The sequence below is a fragment of the Lolium rigidum genome, chromosome 4 (genome assembly GCF_022539505.1).
Source record: "Lolium rigidum isolate FL_2022 chromosome 4, APGP_CSIRO_Lrig_0.1, whole genome shotgun sequence".
Classification (NCBI taxonomy): Eukaryota; Viridiplantae; Streptophyta; class Magnoliopsida; order Poales; family Poaceae; genus Lolium; species Lolium rigidum.
In genome coordinates this window covers 11,683,673-11,701,117 of record NC_061511.1, presented here as the reverse complement: position 1 = coordinate 11,701,117, position 17,445 = coordinate 11,683,673, and the positions used below count along the sequence as shown (strand labels likewise).

General features: G+C 45.3%; 2 protein-coding genes and 1 pseudogene across 4 annotated transcripts; 1 reads left to right on the top strand and 2 right to left on the bottom strand.

Moving 5' to 3' along the window:
* Window positions 1–834: 834 nt before the first annotated feature.
* LOC124646687 (rab escort protein 1-like) lies at window positions 835–4,859 on the bottom strand. The gene is made up of 9 exons (XM_047186769.1): window positions 4,171–4,859; window positions 3,754–3,882; window positions 3,476–3,575; window positions 3,087–3,125; window positions 2,278–2,494; window positions 2,104–2,179; window positions 1,838–2,033; window positions 1,626–1,706; window positions 835–1,165 (listed from the first exon to the last, which is right to left on the bottom strand). Exons 1-9 carry the CDS (start codon window positions 4,857–4,859, stop codon window positions 1,076–1,078), a joined length of 1,617 nt encoding a protein of 538 aa, XP_047042725.1. The 3' UTR covers window positions 835–1,075.
* A 3,143-nt stretch (window positions 4,860–8,002) lies between these two features.
* Window positions 8,003–13,140, top strand: LOC124646686 (annotated as a pseudogene).
* Window positions 13,141–15,342: 2,202 nt separating this feature from the next.
* LOC124648961 lies at window positions 15,343–17,408 on the bottom strand. Of its 3 annotated transcripts, none has more exons than XM_047188644.1 (4): window positions 17,367–17,408; window positions 17,132–17,237; window positions 16,163–16,278; window positions 15,343–15,582 (listed from the first exon to the last, which is right to left on the bottom strand). In XM_047188644.1, the coding sequence occupies exons 2-4, from the start codon at window positions 17,220–17,222 to the stop codon at window positions 15,505–15,507; spliced, it is 285 nt and encodes a 94-aa protein (XP_047044600.1). In that variant the 5' UTR covers window positions 17,223–17,237; window positions 17,367–17,408; the 3' UTR covers window positions 15,343–15,504. The 3 variants fall into 3 exon arrangements, with proteins under 3 accessions (XP_047044600.1, XP_047044601.1, XP_047044599.1); XM_047188645.1 differs by having other exon boundaries at window positions 17,132–17,234; window positions 17,367–17,407; XM_047188643.1 differs by having other exon boundaries at window positions 17,132–17,234; window positions 17,310–17,403.
* Between the last annotated feature and the right edge of the window lie 37 nt (window positions 17,409–17,445).

Below are 17,445 nucleotides of genomic sequence, written 5' to 3'. Positions count from 1 at the left end.
TACTTGATAATTCACCCTTTGGGCGATTTTGAACTATGTGGTATATATTTGATGTGATTTTGAGCCAAGTAAATACTGATTAGGACTTTGACATGACATATTTGACCATCGTGGCTGATCTCTTCTATGGGGTTTTCCGGACCAATTGCTGACACATTAAGGAGCTCACCGATGTGCCAAGGACAAGTTACCGTGACATGAATTCTTGTACACCCAACACCTATGCTGCCACCATCTTCCTAACATCCATTTGCACTCCTCGAGCACCTCACAGTCGCCACTTCTTCCTCCAGTCTGCTTAGGCTCCCACAAGCATCCCGAGGGCAACATCATGCTCCATATAATGGCAAACTCGTTGTGGCGAGGACTGAGGAATTGGATGAAGTTTCCTTTTAGCTCCGTTTCCTCGCTTCCTCCGGCAAAAAGAGGATAATCGGTACCCCGCTGCTTGATCATTAAACCAGACTTGGGATAAAGGCTAAGAAAAAGGTATCCAATGACCCTGGATTGACTAGTAGTGAAGAAGGCTTCGGCTCTTCCTCTTAACTTCGCAAAGGACAAGAAGACCTTTTTTCCTCCGCAATTATGTACTTTCTATGGGAGCCGTTTTTGCTTTATTTGCTGGATTTTACTATTAGGTCGGTAAAATATTTGGTCGGGCATATCCTGAGACTTTAGGCCAAATCCATTTTCTAGCTAATCTATCAGGGGAACTGGGGGCTGCCATAAACATCTCCTCTAGCAGCACCCAGCTACATTCCCTAAATGACATCTCCCTGGCATGTGGATGGCACGTCGTTTTGGTTGATGACAAGACATATTACAAATTTATTTACATGGAGACGCATCAGTGTTGAACAGGTTGCAAACTAAGCAAGTTTTTATCTCCCTTAGCTACTAGTGAGGGACTCATGTACAATATGGTTTACCAATCCTCCTTTTGCTCATTGACATGAATGCATCCAAACCCTCCGCAACCAAAGAATTCTGCTTGCATAGCTTTCCACTGTGCTTAGTTAGTTGTAGTTTCTACACCTGAAATCTAAGTTGATTCCTTCAAGAATAACAAATGGTTTCACTCTGCGGAATCAGAATCGTCATCTTCATGTTGAGGAGCTGAATTTCTAGGCAGGAATTCTCCGTTGGGATAGATTTCCGTAAATAACTGCAAGTAAAACATTGAAATAAATTGTGGTTTTAAATAAACTTTTAAAAAACAAACTTAACTTATGTGCAGGCCAGGCAAGATGATTTTATACATATGACATGATTCTTAATTTCTCAATATATTATGCACGACATAACTACTGTCTAATAAATGAAGAGTTGGCCCCTAAAGCTACACCAACATTGTCTCTTATAAGAGGAAACCAAATACACACCATCACAAGATATACAAGTTACTGTTTTCCTCGATGCAGAATAGTATTGGAATGGTTCTAAAATTTTGTAGATTAGATAGAACTATAACCTACTTCCAAAAGGAAAAGAGACGAAGGTCATTTAAAGTTAGGTAAGGACTCAAAACTCAGCAGGCTAAGTGCAACCATGCTAGTTACCTACTTTCTTGTGCAGATGCAAATACATAATTGATAATAAAGAATGTAACATCACATACTGCATACCTTTTCTGTTGATTCCAGTATATTTCTGTAGTCAAGATATTCATCAGGCATTGGGCAGGATAATATAGGACCGGGTTTTGCCTGGTGGTGGAAGACATGAAAGCATATATGTGTTGTGATTACATAGTATAAATGTGCACATCAGTATAATAATTGTTGTTTACCAATATTCAACTGTGAATACAATCCATAATGATATCAAAGAAATGGACCTGTGTGATCTCCTGAACATAAACACACTTCCATATTAGACCTTGCTTTGCATCATCGTTGTCTTCTCTGGTTTTCTCTGAATGGCCTTCTGAACCATCTGAATTTTGGGAACCGAAAAGAACCTCTATTGCTTTGTTTATGCAGAGTTTTCCTATGTGGGCATCAACACATGGAATAGACAGATGTGCAATGAACCTACGAGTGAGATTGGCTAGTGAGGGAAGTTGCATACATTAATGATATATATCGATAGGAGCTAACTTACATTCCAGCAGGGCATATTGCTACATTGCTGCTCAACTGAAGCACCCGAAGAGTTGCAACCTGCTGCTCTTGTAGTGCTGAATTAGAGGAAACATGTGGCATCAAAGAGAAGAAAAAGAATGAGCTATGGCTAGTTCAAGGACAAAAAAACAAGGAGGGGAACACTTATTCTAACATTTTGGGGGGAAAACAACCAGAACATTCGACGAATTCTGTTTCACAGACTTTTTAGTTATGCATATTCCGCGAGCAACTTTTCTTGGTGAGTTTGGGTCTGAAGAGCCCGATGGCAAATCCAAGGAAGGAGTTTTGTATGACGGATCGAGTATCAACTGCTGGCACAGAATATCTTGACCAGTTGCCAACCTTGTGCCGATATAACGTTGTTTTTCCTGATCGAGAATATGTTGATTATTGGATTTCACTAAACAAAGAAATGGTCAAAAAAATTATAGAAGAGTGAATAAACAAGCAACATCTTTTCACGTGTAGAATATAAATAAAGAAAACACAACAATCCCTCTTCTGCTGATTATGGTGATTAATCTAAAGCATTCATATTAGTGCATATCGTAAGCAAGGAAGCTCTCCCTGCTCTACTTCAAACAAGCTCTTCCCCACTCTTTTGTGGAACAAAAGCTTAACAAGATTTCTCGTCTTACAGCATTGAGCTCATGACCGGAAGACGAGCAGTTGAATGGTCCTAGACCCTTTATATGTAAAAAAACGCCTCATCTTGGTAAACATTTGTATCTTCTTAAATTTAATGGTGTAGAAACGAGTTTTCTTAATTCTGCCCATTTTATCTCTGATGAACCAAGTAAGATTTCTAATCTCTTGTGATTTGTTAACACTTGTTTGTGCAGGAAGTGATTAAACAGATAATATAAGTAAGACACACTAAAGGATCTACTGGAAGCAACTATACAAGGCACAGACAAAATGCAAGAACATGCACAATATATAGCATAAATTTTATCATACCTTATCCATAAGAAGGGCAGTGACAGGCATCCGCAACACCTGATCATTGACATAAAAGAAATATTGCCTGAGGTAAATATCAAAATGATCATAACGATAATAGTTTATAGGATATTTGATCCAATATTTATTGCATTCTTGGAAGAAAGGTAGCTTTTTTACACAAAAGGACAAGTCATTTTTGTAAAGGGGTTTCAAGCAATTGGTATATAACATAATACATTATCAAACGATAGGTTGCAATCAATCAGATTGCATTAGATTTAAAAACATGGAGATAGATTGTTGATACTCAGATATATGATATTGATTGGAGAAAGAGTAAGCCAACGATACATGTAAAATCAAAACCAGATAGATATACTTTGAAGGTATCAATATCATCTTACATATAGGGCACCCTTAACAGCAGCGAAACGACAGAAAGCTTGAGGCAGCTCACCATGGCCATGCATAGGATAGATGAAAGCACCTTTTGCATTAGCAAACCTGATACATCAATAATACATGGTCTTTATTCCACAAGGTAAAAATCACTTATATTTATTCCACAATTTAGTTATAAGCTAAACAAAAGTACCTCAAAAAGGTATTTACATCAATAATATATGGTCTTTAATATATTTCCAAAGAGGGTGACGGAAGGATGCAAGGAAAGAAAACTAACCTCCCAATGGACTTGAAATGAAGAGCTATGGTCTTCATTCCATCTCTGGTTGTTAGCAATGTTTTACACGAGTCTGCAGCAGCATCTTCTTGGTCATAATCCGCCATCGCGATTGCATACAACACAACCCTACGAATAAACGAGATGCAGGCATCATTAATTAGCTAGTCACAGACTAAACTAGTGATAATAACTATTTGTCACAATATTACAAATAAACATGACCGAAAAAACTTGTTGCCGCTATTTAAAACTCTAGAAGGGAACAATATCTATATCTTTTTTCGCTTGCTGCCGCTAAATAGCTTAGCCTGCTATTTAAAAGTTAAAACTTTGGCCACTCCTAATTACTAGTCACGCTAGTGGCTAGTGACTGACAATAGAGTGCCAATAGAGTAGTACAGAGACTGATCTTACCCTATCATCTTGGGCGTAAGCTTCTGTTTCTTGAGGAACTCAAGGAAGGGGAGATCCAAGTCTTCCTCGGGTATGGAAGCTTTGCCTTCTTCCGTCTCCTGTGCTGCGATGTGTGACTTTACAAGCCTGACGAAGGCGGAGAGGCGAGTTTTTTCGACTAAGCCAACTTTGGCGTCCTCGGATAGTTTGGTGTTAAAGATGTCCTCCCTTGAGGCTGGAACTGGGAAGAGATCGCCATGATCCCAGTAGAGGAGGTCGACGCTCTTGAACTCCACGTGGTGGCTGCCCCCTGAACGGTGAAGGAGGTCAACGGCCACGCCGGCGCAGTAGAGCAGTCTGGGGCCCACCAGATCAACAGCGAAGCTGCCCTCCGAGGGGACTGACCCCAATGTCTCTATGTCGGAGTACAGACTGCTCCGGCTTTGGAGAGGGACAACGCCGGCGTCGGAGGAGTGCGTGGAGGGGGGAGATGCGGAGGAGAGGAGGAATGACGGGAGGGCGTGGGGCGGGACGGAGGAGGAGAAGTGGGAGCCGTAGAAGGGGTTGGGGTCGACGTGGAGGACCGTCTTGCCGGCGGCGGCGCAGGCGGCGGCGAGGATGGATTCCGGGAGGCCCGTGCCGCAGACCACCACGTCGAACGAGCTGGGCTCGATGGTTACGGCGGATGAGTCGTCGGCGGCGGCCGCCATTGCTGGCTTTTTCGCGACAGGTCTCGATTGGAATCAGATGGTTTGCAAGAAGAGTCCGTGCGATATCAACCAATCGGATCGTCTTGGGCTGAACTGAAGAAGAGCCCAGCATGCATCCATGAATCCTATAACTTGCCGGCTCCAAAATTTATATTTTGAGCAGATGCGCGTATGTATGTGTAGTGTGCTAATTTTCATATCTGAATACGAAAAAAGCATATATCTTAGGTAAAAAATTAGAAGTTTCAGTGAACAGACTAAAAAAAAATCTATCCTCCCAAGCTTTCTGTCACTTGGTAGTCTGACTGTCACTTGGTGGTTAGATAACTATGTAACTTCATACCAGAATAAGTTTAGAGCATGTTTAGTTCATAGGAATGATGGAGGAAAACTATAGGAATAGGAAATTTTTCTTTCATGACGTTGTTCATCCATTTGACTTAAAGAAATGGGTCTAGATTTGTGGCCTTGTGGGTTCAGGGGTTACTAGGAGTGATGGATGCCTCCCGGTAAAACTGCTTCAGCGGCGCACTGGAATACGGCTCCCAAATGCCCTTGGTTGTGTGACTGCCCATCTATTAAAATACAAGCCTTTTTCTTATATTTTGGAATAGAGATAGTAAGTGATAGGGTTTGGACAAATATTTTAATGACTGTCTTGTGGAAAATCTGGAAGGCTAGGAATGATCTAACTCTAGGCACTGCTCTGCTCAAGATATTTCCCGTAAGTACTTCCTCGGTTAATCCACTTTCTTTTGGGGATGTCGATTTAGATGTGATTTAATCTCCTCGATCCATTTCATTCCACAGCAAACCGAACAATCCATAAATGTGCTGCTGACATCACCATCTTGCTGATGATACGGCGGTTTGTGAGAGCTCGGTCGTTTGTGCTTTCTCTGGTTCCATAACATGAAAATACATGTAATTTCTCTCCCCATTTTTCCTTCCTAATCCACCTCTGGATGCATTTGAAACCCAGGTGTAAGAGCATCTCCAGTCGCGTCCTCCAAACCGTCCTCTAAACAGCGCCGGATTAAGTGTTTGCGAGACGTGTTCTATTCGTGCCACGTTTGGGGAACGTCATTCTCCAGCCGCGTCCCCCAAACATTAAAATACTATTTTTTTGTTTTTTTGCATTTTATTTCAGTAAAGAGTAGAAACATTCCACAAACTAATACATAATTAGGAACGTGGTTTACACGAAGATATAATTTGAAACATGATTTTCCACAAACTAATACATAGTTTGAACCATGGTTAACACAAATATAAAACATTGCAAAATAACTAAACCTAATTGGGCCGGGCATCGAAGATTTCGTGTGTTCGCTGCCAAGAAAGAACACTCGCAGGCACACCCAGTCACCCAAACCGAAAAATCCAGCTGTTGACGGTGCCCCTCTTGGTTCTTTCGAGAAAGAACAACCAGCCTCCGTGCATATTTTCGTTGCGAAGAAACAACACTCAGTCGTCGTCCTCCTCGGTGTTGTCGCCGTGCTAGTGCCGACGGCAACGCGTCTCGTCGAACACCTTAACGCTCATGTCCCCCTCGCCAAGGTAGGAGAACATGAGCACGAAGCCGGCTTCGAGGCGGTGGTAGCGCGCGAACTTCTCCCAGCCGATGTGGAGGTACATCTTGCCGTGCGCGTCGTAGATCACGTCCGCGATCCACCGGCAGCAGCTGCAGGCAGCCTCCCGCAGATGCATCGAGCCCGGGCGCCCGTCACCGGCGACGAAGTCGGCGAAGGTGTCCGGCAGCCTCTGGACGCCGTGTGGGTCGCCCTTGTGGACGATGACGAACTCGAACAACACTTGCCGCTCCACCTCCTGCAGGTCCGACGATGAAGACGACGGCGTCGCAGGCGACGACGAGCGTGCAGCTCTACCGCGGCCTCGACCACGACCACGGCCGCGAGCTCGGCATGCGCCTCTACCAGACATGGCATCGACACTTGATGAGATGGTGGCGGCTAGGGTTGGGGAGAGAGGCGTTAGGGTTTGTGTGTGAGAGGAACGATGAGAGAGCGGCCCTTTTATAGGCTGGAGGGAGGTGGCGGAGCGGTGACGCTCATTAACATCGGCACGCAGAGCTAGGCACAACGAGACGCTTCGATGCGCCTCTGCGGGAACTGCACCGTCGCTGCGAGCCAATTACTTCTGTCGCGAGGTAGGCGACGGTTAGGTTAAAATTCAATGTGCCGCTGACGCATCGGGCTCGCCACGCCTCGCTTTTCGTTGTGTCCGACGTCCCCAGAGCGTCCCTGGGTAGCCGGGACGGGCTCGGGGCGCCCGTATCAGGTTGCGCCGGAAAAAAAGCCTTTAAAGCACGTGGCTGAGAACGTTTTTTTATCCGGCACACCCCAAATTCTTGCAGGGGCATTTAGGGGACGCGGTTGGAGATGCTCTAACATGTAAATTTGGCTGTTTCACCGGCCACGTTCTAGTGAATGCAATAAGCGGTGGGATCCTGTCACCCTCGAAAACAGATTCTCTACTTCATGATAGCATGGGAAAAAAGATCCGATACATGCAACGGGGATTAGCAGCACGTAACTTAGAAACTGGAAAGAGCACACATTTCTCAAATGGAAGGAGCACAAGAGTTCAATCGTTGTCTTGCAGAGATTCAGTAACTCTTGCGATCAATGCAAAAAAGTCGTGATACACGCGGCTCGTGAGCCCAATGTGTAAAACTCTTAATAGTAGCTTTCGCTAAAGAAAGTAAATAGACCGTCGTGAGGCTGTTCCGGTATGAACTGATGTGGGAATCACACGATGAGTTCAATCTACTCCAACATGCATGGCAGCAGGGTGGATCGGGTGTTACAGTTGAAGGAATTAAAAACAAGTTGTCACAAGTGACAGAAGGTCTCAAGAGGTGGAATGCAGGCACCTTTGGGAATGTGCGTAGACAATTACGATGCTTGAGAGCTCAGTTGGAACGCATGCGACTTGATCCTGAACGGCAAGGACCATCCTATGAAGAAATTAAAACCAGAGAACGAATTGTGGAGCTGCAGCATCGGGAAGAGGTGATGTGGAGGCAGCGCTCTCGAATTCGGTGGCTGTCCGAAGGTGATAAAAATACTCATTATTTTCACCAACGAGCCAGTAGGAGAAAAAAGAAAAACAAGATCACCATGCTGACACGGTCAGATGGTGAGGTTACGGAGGACCCTCAGGAGATCGGTGAGATGACAAAAAAATTCTTTGGACATTTGTACGAATTTGAGGGGACAAGCGGGATGGACGCTGTACTTAACTTGGTGCCGCGTCGAGTAACTGTGCAGATGAACGAGGAGATCACATTGCCATTCAGTGAGGATGAGGTGAAGTGTGCCCTTTTTCAGATGTACCCGACGAAGGCCCCTGGGCCTGACGGATATCCTGCGCATTTTTTTCCAACGTAATTGGGAAATATGTGGTAGCGAGGTAACGGAAGCGGTCCTTCGGATTTTACGTGGGATTGATAGCCCGAAGGAGATAAATAATACGTTTATTGTTCTGATACCAAAGGTAGCAAGTCCTACCGAGTTGGGGCAGTTTCGGCCTATTAGCTTATGCAACGTAATTTACAAAATTGCTTCGAAAGTTCTAGCCAACAGGTTGAAGAGGATATTGCCTGAAATTATATCGCAAGAGCAATCAGCCTTTGTACCGGGGAGGCTGATCACAGACAACATAATTACAGCTTATGAGTGCCTTCATTTTATGAAGAAGAACAAAGCGAAAAAGCATAGACATTGTGCACTAAAGCTGGATATGAGGAAGGCTTACGACCGAGTTGAGTGGGCATATTTGGAAGCGATTATGTTGCGACTTGGTTTTGATAGAGGCTGGGTTAGTTTGGTGATGAGGATGATCTCGACGGTGTCATTCTCGGTTCTTTTTAATGGGGCACCTTTGGAGTCTTTTCGGCCATCACGGGGAATTCAACAGGGTGACCCAATATCCCCTTATTTGTTTTTGCTTGCAGCGGAGGGCCTTTCATGCCTTTTAAAATCAAGAAGTGTTGTTCCATCATCGAATCTCGAAGGTCTAAGAGTGGCAAATTCTGCTCCGGCAGTCAACCACTTACTTTTTGCGGATGATAGCCTGCTGTTTGTGAAAGCAAGTATTGAGGGAGCTAATGAAGTTACAGGGGTTTTGGAGGCCTACTGTCAAGCTTCGGGACAACGTGTCAATATGGATAAATCTTCGGTTTTCTTTAGCAAGGGATGCCCAGAAGAAGTCCGCAATGCTATGAAAGAGAGGCTCAATGTGAAAAACGAGACTCTTAATGAAAAGTACCTTGGTATGCCTTCTGATGTGGGACGAGCAAGAAATGGGGAGGCGGCGATTTGGCTCATACGAGCAGATGATCATACTATCTGGTCCGTCCATTTTTGTCTCGCGATTGGTGCGGTGAGGAATTCGGCCTGCTCGGTCGTCTGCAGAAAAGGATGAATACACGTTCCTGGCGCATACTGTTCCCGTGTACATAGGTCATTTATTGCTGGGCGAGTGAGCTTCCGTTGGTGACATGACGGGGTAATTCTTGAGCCGGCCGAACTGAAAATATAATGAATCTTGTATTGTCGGTCCAAGATTTATGTACCGTCGCCGATATGATTAGCACCAGGGTGCGCAGCGGGCGAGGATCCGGCCTGGAAAAAAAGTGGAGACGACGGCGCACCTACTGAGATCTGGGCGGCCTAGGAGGCGTCGCCGTCGGCGAAGCACCAGCGAGAGCTGCAGGCGGGCGTTGAAATGGAATTCCCTTTGGGACACGTTGCGAGGTAAGGACGTCGATTCGCCCCTGTTCTTCCTCCGATTCATCTAGGGTTTCTGGATCTGGCGATTCTGTAAAATTGTCTGAACCCCCGGATAACTGGGTCACTGTGCAGATTGTATTTCGGCGACTCGTCGGAGCTTGCTGGCATCATGGACCCGGGGTACAGTGTGTGCATTGAGGATGAAGGGGCGGACAGCGTGGTGGCGGCGGCGCACGATGCACCTGGAGACGACGAAGCAGACAGCGCGTTGCACCAGGGAATCAAATACCTGTACAGGGACTGCAGCCTGAAGAGAGCGCAGGAGAAGTCGGGGAAGAAACGAGAGCGGCGGTGTCCATGCATTCAGGGGGCACCCTGAATGGGAAGAGTAAGATTGCTGGGGCTCTTGGCCCATCGGAATTAGAGCAGTCTACTCTGAAGGTGAATCCAGAAGCGCCGGGATGGATCAAGAGGTAAGGTCACTTGTTTTTTCCCTCCTTGCCTCATCTGCTTAGCCACGTAATGACTGGATCTAGTATGATAATTGTGTGCTAAAATGATGTGAGTCAGAGAATATAGGCAAATTCTTGCTGATTTCTGTCAGAACTGCCTGTGTTATGCCTCAATAGTCAATTTCAGGACAATCAAAAAACCCCTAGCAGCAGCCAGCTAGACCTTCATTATTATTTTTTGCTGATGGTCACACTTTTGGCTGTGCTTTACATCTGTCGCTGATTAGATATGACAAAACTAAGCAACGCTGAATTAGGTCGTTGTATTGTGAGATGGTAGGTGAAAAAAAATACCAGTACAAATATGAGTGCACCAATTTTTTTTGTATTGTGTGCAAGTAGTAAAAAATATTGACGCACTGTAGAATTTTCTGACAAACCTGTAAACATGACGTGCAGGGTGCGAGTTGGTGCACATGCAACCGAGCAGAGTCCTTGCCCAAACCGGGTTGGTACGTTGGAGAAGATGATCAAGGAGCAAGCGGATGACGATGTGAAGAAGACAATAGAGGTTTTTGCAGAGATAGGTTCAAAGGATCGTGAGTTCACGTACAGAGTGCTTGCTGGTTCAGACAGCCGGATTAAGAATCTGATGTGGGCAAACGGATCAAGCCGTACGCAATACAAATACTTCGGCGATGTAATTACATTTGACACAACATACAAGACAAATCTATATGATATGCCTTTTGGGCTATTTGTTGGGGTTAACAACCATTTCCAGAGCATCATTCCTGGAGGAGTGTTACTGAGGGATGAGAGGCATGAGCAGACATAGAGCTTTGAATGGGTGTTCGAAGAATTTGTTCGGATGATGGGTGGTGTGGCACCAAAGACAATCCTGACAGGTATGAGTTCCAAACGTTCATGCTTGTTTTAAATACTAATTTTCCTAATGACAAAATAGCAGGACGTGGTATGTGCGACTTTTTTTTTTGACAATCGTTTTGTGTGCGAAAATAATGCAGAGCCATGGAGGTGGCGATAAGCAAAGTTCTGCCAGGAACAGTTCACAGGTGATGCAAATGGCACGTGCTAAAGAAGGAAAAAGAATGCTTGGGTCCTCTATACAGCAAGAAGAGTGAGTTCAGGTCAGAGTTCCACAAAATTGTGAACCATATGCTAAAGGAGGAAGAGTTTGAAACGGCTTGGGCAATGCTGCTAGAGAAATACAGTCTGAAGACACACCCCTTCATGACACAGATTTTTGAGATCAGGCACAAGTGGGCAAAGCCATATTTCCGAGGGGTTTTCTGTGCTAAGATGACTAGCACACAGCAGCGAGAGCGCAAACAAGATGCTGAAAAGCTATGTGCCGCCTGTATGTGCAATGAACATGTTTGTGAGGCACAACATGCGTCTGCAGCATGACCGCGAGAAGGACGAAGGTTACCAGGAAAAGCGAACAAAAGTAGTGAGATAAAAGTGATTTGTTTTTTTTGTACTACAGAAGTGCAAAATTCCCTTTGCACGAAGATATATTTTCATAGAAAACTTTATTTTGGAAAGCTGTACAGAGACTGTGATCTAAAAAATTGTTTGCTGTTGTTTTCGTGACAGGCCAGTGCAATACAGCATGCTAATTTGTCAATAGAGGAGCATGCAAGCAAGGTGTACACTCGAGCCATGTTCGAGCAGTTTGGGCATAATTTGTACTTGGCTAGGGCTTACCGTATTGGAGGGAGAAGCTGGGGAAAGGTAAGTTACGTTACGTGTGGCGTGAAGTACATGAAAGTGCACAAGAGAGAGAGAAATGGAGCCGGGTCGAATTTCAGGTGAAGGTTATCGATGGCGGTGAATTCTTTGAGTGTGAATGTGGCCTTTTTGAGCATATGGGAATTGTCTGCAGCCATAGTATCAAGGTAAAGTGGGAAGAAAAAATTATGGACTATACGTCAAATAGTTTTCAGCCATTTCCTATAACTCCTCTTTTTTGCAAAGGTTATGGACTACGTGGGGGTGGAGGAAATACCAAAGCAGCACATCCTGAAGAGGTGGACCAGGGATGCAAGGGATGTGTTGCCAGGGCACCTTGAGGTATACCAGAACGATCATGCCTCTAGCAGGTCTTTCCCAATCAGACATTCTTTGTTGTACAGAAAAGCACTGGAACTGGTTAGGCTGGGTGATGCAAGTGCCGAGGCATACGAGAAGCTTCATAGTTTGTTTGAAAGCAACCTATTGATAATGGCACCCTTCGATAGTATGAGGCATGGGCTTGGGCTAGAGGACAGGCCGACAGATCAACCCGATGAAGTAGGATCAGAAAGCGTGATGTTGGACGATGGGTTGATTCTGGCTGAAGAGCCGAATCTGCTACAAGGGCTGGGAGCCCCAATGAAAATTCGCGGTGCTGGGAGGCCAACCATAAGTAGAGACACGGCTCCTTACGAGGGAACCGGGGGACTGAGTAAGCGCACACGTTTGTGCACAATTTGCAGGTGTAGCGGGCATAAGAGGACGACATACCCCCAGCAGGCAGATGCTCCGAAGCAGCCGCGGAAAGTGGCGAAGTGCACGAGGTGTGGTTTTCCTGGACACCGTAGGACGACGTGCACAAAACAAGGTGGCGCATTGCTTTCATGAAGGCGATATAATTACAGAGACAAGATGGCCCTCCATCCCTTCCCCCTCGATGTCCAGATGATCGTTGAAAGATCTGCCTCATTTGTTAACGAACTTTCCAGCTTGTACTTCAGGATGTTTCTAAAAATTAGTTGGATTAGTTGTTAATGATGTTTAATACTAATAGACTTGTCTGCTAATGCTTGTCAGTTACTAATTCAGTCTGGCCTGATGTTGTTTTATGGGCGTGACCGAATGTTTTTCAAATTTGATTGTTGTTTTGTTTTTTGTGTTCGTGACGCAAGTCCTGTGAAATGGGAGGAAATCTCTTGATGTTTCATAGAGCTAGAGAACAAAACAAAATCTGATTTTCAAGCAGCGTGTGAGAACCTGTATGTGTTTATTTTTACTGTCAACCATTTCAGGCCAGTTTTGAAGGCAGTTTAGTTGTATTGAAAAATAGAAAGCTGGAAAATGCATCCAATGCCTGTATGAGGTGGGCCATGGACTGTGTGTCACATGGTCGGTCCAAGCCGGTCCAAGATTTGCCTCCACGGAACAGGAATCGAAACGAAATCTTGTTCCGTTTTGTCGGTGCCGTGTGTTTGGTCCAAGACCGTGTCCCCGGTAGTGGGCCCCAACCTGTTGAATACATCAATTAACAAGAGAATACAGGACTGCTATACCCAAACGTGTGTTCATCCCGAGGAGGTTGGACGGTCCAGACAGGTGCATCATCCGGACGCACTACACCGAAACTGATCCGTAAGAATGGTTCCTTTGAATATTTAAAGGACCGTGTTTGGAAAAGGATCCAGCGATGGATGAGATTTTACTTTCTGCTGAGGAAAGAACATTTCGATCAAGGCAATCGCTCAAAGCGATCCCCACATATTATATGTCATGTTTCAAGTTGCCACGTGGCTATGCGAGGCAATTAAATCACTACTCCCTGAGAATTCGGTGGGGAAGTAGGGATGGCAAGAGGAAAACCTGTTGTGTCGTGGAAGAGATGACTACACCCAAGTATGCTGGAGGTGTGGGGTTGGAGAGATAGAACTATTTAATCTTGCTCTGCTTGCACGGCAGTGCGTGGCAGGATCCCGCAAAACCCCGAGGCGCTGAGTGCGAGGGGTGCGAAGGCGGTGATACTACCTCACAATGCGACTTCTCTAGATGCAGAACTGAGGCCACACCCTTCAGAGATATGGCGGGCAATTTTTGAAGGCAAAGATATACTCAAACGGGGCCTTATTCCAGGATAGGTAACAGGAATTAACACATGCTTGGAATGACCAATGGCTGCCACGTGAAACAGCAATGAGGCCGATGGTGTGTCTCAAGAGGGATCCTCCAATGCGTGTAGCAGGATTTATTGATAGCACAACAAGCATGTTGAACAGTCAGAAAGCTGCAGCATTTTTTTCTACCAATGGACATTGACGTGATCATATCAATTCCATTGAGTACTAGGCGCAGACATGAGGACTCTCTGGTCTTGGAATTTTGGAAAGACTGGTCTATTCTCGGGCGATCAGCTTTGCAAGATGATTGTTTACACGAAGAAACGCTCTAGAAGTCGGTTGGATTGAAGGCTACTAGTTCCTAATCATGGCTCGGGAGAGAAAAGAACTGAACGCTTCGAGGAAGGTTAAAATCCCGTCCAAGATTCTGTATTTATTTGGAGGTTAGCCAATAGCTAATCCCGACGGGATGTACGGTATCGGCGAAATAGCGCGCCTGATCATGGCTGTGGTATATGCGGCGAGGCTGATTCCTGGCGCCACTCGTTACTAGAATGTACAATGTCCCGTTGTGTTTGGTGCATTGAACTAAAGGAGATCACAGAGCATATGGAGAGTGACAACCCAACCTGGTACACAAACAGTGGATTTCACGATGATGTCAACTCTTAAGCATGAGGATCTCATCAGGTGTTTCGTCACTTTATGGGCGATATGGCACGCAAGAAGGAAGGTATTCCATGAAAATATTTTTCAGAGTCCATTGTCAATGGAGAACTTTCTCAATGACCTGGAGATGGCCAGGCCAAAGAGCAAGCTGAGCCAATGCACAACTAGTAGAGAAGAAGTGGCTCACAAGTGGACAGCGCCACCTAGTGGTTTCAGTAAAATCAACGTAGATGCCGCCGTTCGGAAAAATCAGAATTGTGGGAGCTGTAGCGGCGGTGTGCCGTGGAGACAGAGGTGGCGTCGGGAGCCCGCGAGCGTCGCGAGCTTGTAAGGTGCAAGGTGAGGCGGAGCGACTCCAAATGCTGACGCTTGAAGCCTCAAGAGGATGTCGAGAAGCTTTCCGCTCTTGCAGCTGACTTGCAACCGCAGAGTGTGGCTGAGAGCACCAGATTGCCTTGAAGTTATTCAGAAAGCATTGGCCGAGAGAACCTGGGCAGGTTCAGTTCAGTCTTACATGAGATAAAGGCAAGAAGACAAGACTTCTATTCGGTGAACTTTGTTCACGAACGAAGAGAATCAAACGTAGAAGCACACAGCTTAGCTCAGAGTTCTGCTTCTTTAGCACACGGTCGTCACCTCTGGCTAGTTCAAACGGCTAGTTCAAACGCCAGATCAGTTTTGTATCCCTTTAAACATTGCAATATAATAAAGTGACGGCTGTTTCCTCAAAAAAAAAAAAAAAAGTAAATAGACCGTCGTCATATACACACTTCACGGGTAGCACACTCAGGAGTGTATTGTTTGCTCACACACATTACTCTCGACTAAGCTAACATTCAGCACTATGATGCAGCAGGCATTCTGCTCGCAATATTTTCTCCCCCTTCATCCTCTAAATCTACCTCTTCCTGCGCTTAGAAGGCTTCGCCGACGATATCTTTAGTTCTTCAGGCATCTTGGCCTCAACAAGTTGCTCCTGAGGAACAAAACCAAAGGCAAAAGACACAGATTAGAGATGCCTTGTTTGAAGAAGGCGGTGCCAAGAAGGAACCAGGTACAAAAACAACATATGCGTGGAGGAATTATACTATAGAGAAGACATGCAGACGAGAAGCATTCAGAAAAATAGAAACTGAACAGGGGAGAATTGAAGGTGCTGGCACAAACAAAATAAATGAAGTGTACAAACGTTTATTGATAAATGCCTAATGTTGGAACAAAGAATCCATTCACAAAAAATTTACCTAATCCAAATAACACAACCCCCATCACATTAGGCAGTTATGTGAGTTAAAAGGTTTAAGACCAGCCTGTGCTGCTATTGTCCCAGGAAAAGAATTACACCTGTTTCATAGTTCAATGACTGAAACTAAAAATTTGCAATAGTTGTGTAGCATTACAGATTTCACGCACAAACACGGTCATCGATGGCATTCAGTTGCAGACTTACAGACCTAATGTAAATAGAACATTGAACAATGCTACAGGCATGGGAGTACTGTTATGGTTGCAAGTGGAGGAAAAGTTAATAGAACTTGAAATTCTTAGATACAGACCTCCTCCCACTTTTTCTGGAGTTGCAGTAGCTCTGCTACAGCCAAGGCTACACACTCAGCATGGTAAGCAGCAGCTAGCTCTTTGATCAACGCCTTCCTTTTGATGACGCCAATCACTTGGAAACAATGATAAATCATGTGTCAGAATGCTGTAAGGATCTCATGAATTATGCCATACTCACCAATAGCAACATCCAGAAAATGAAAGGGATCCGCTAGATTTCCAAATCATGTCTAATAGAACAGAAAGAGCATTCGGTTTAAGAAAATCCTAAAGATGCCGTACTAAACGGAACCATACAGTACTATAATGAAGTCCAATAAAATTATTTAACAACCTTCTGAACTTAGTGTTAGTACCAAACAGTGGCTAGAGAATTCGATGGGGGCATCGCAGGAAGCAGGGTAGGCAATGTGTGGAAATACAGCAAGCATGGCAATTTATTTATACAGACTTAAGACAGCATAAATTGCATGGAGAGAACCAGCGGGCATGCGTCCTACCAGTGCTATGGAACATTTTAGGAACCTCATGCGGCACATGTACCCTCGAAACAAACATGTACTTCCTAGATTCCACTGAACTCATGCGCAACACATTTAACTTACAGTAATTACTAATCATACATTCGTACTTGAAAAATACGTTGGTCAACCTAAGTGATTCTCAAACTGCGCCAACAGGTATCAATCATCATCCTACGCATACATCTCCAAATAAGTAAGACGACGATTGCAAGCGTGAACTGATCTAAGCCAACCAAGCCGACAAGAACTCCCCCCTGCACGAGGCTTGTGAAAATTACTATTACGATTCAGGCTTATTTCTGTATTATTCTGCAATTCAAATAAATCGTGTGCATCGACCAATGTACCGCCATTCAAGAACCGTGTCCACCCATGGACAATGCGCAGAAACTAGGTGCAGCGACGAACGAACGAGGCAGTTTGACAGGAGATGACCCTTACTCCGGCTGGGGTCGAACTGCTGCGGCTCCTCCTCGGGCTTGTCCCCGTTGGTCGCCGGCTCCCCGGTTCCACTCTCCGCGGCGGCGGCCATCTCGAGCACCTGCTGCTAAGATAAGAGACGGGTGTTAGATCCAGCCAGGAACGCGGGCGCAAATACGGAACGGGAGAAAGGGCAAACGCGAACGGGCCGGAGTGCAACTCGTGAGAAGTCCACGAGGTCGGAGTGCATTGTCTGTTTACTCGCTTTCTGATTCGGGAGATCGCCGGCCGGCGGCGAGGAAGGGCTCACTCGTGGAGTCGGTGGTGACCGGAAG

Excerpts from the sequence above, each read along its gene's own strand:
- LOC124646687 (XM_047186769.1), bottom strand. The coding sequence starts at position 4,859 with ATGGCGGCCGCCGCCGACGACTCATCCGCCGTAACCATCGAGCCCAGC. Across the intron at positions 3,576-3,753 it reads CATTTCAAGTCCATTGGGAG|GTTTGCTAATGCAAAAGGTG; the intron begins GTTAGTTTTCTT and ends TTGATGTATCAG. Across the intron at positions 2,495-3,086 it reads CTGCCCTTCTTATGGATAAG|GAAAAACAACGTTATATCGG; the intron begins GTATGATAAAAT and ends ATTCTCGATCAG.
- LOC124648961 (XM_047188643.1), bottom strand. The coding sequence starts at position 17,360 with ATGCACTCCGACCTCGTGGACTTCTCACGAGTTGCACTCCGGCCCGTT. Across the intron at positions 17,235-17,309 it reads TTGCACTCCGGCCCGTTCGC|CAGGTGCTCGAGATGGCCGC; the intron begins GTTTGCCCTTTC and ends TTATCTTAGCAG. Across the intron at positions 16,279-17,131 it reads GCAGTTCGACCCCAGCCGGA|TGATTGGCGTCATCAAAAGG; the intron begins GTAAGGGTCATC and ends ATTGTTTCCAAG.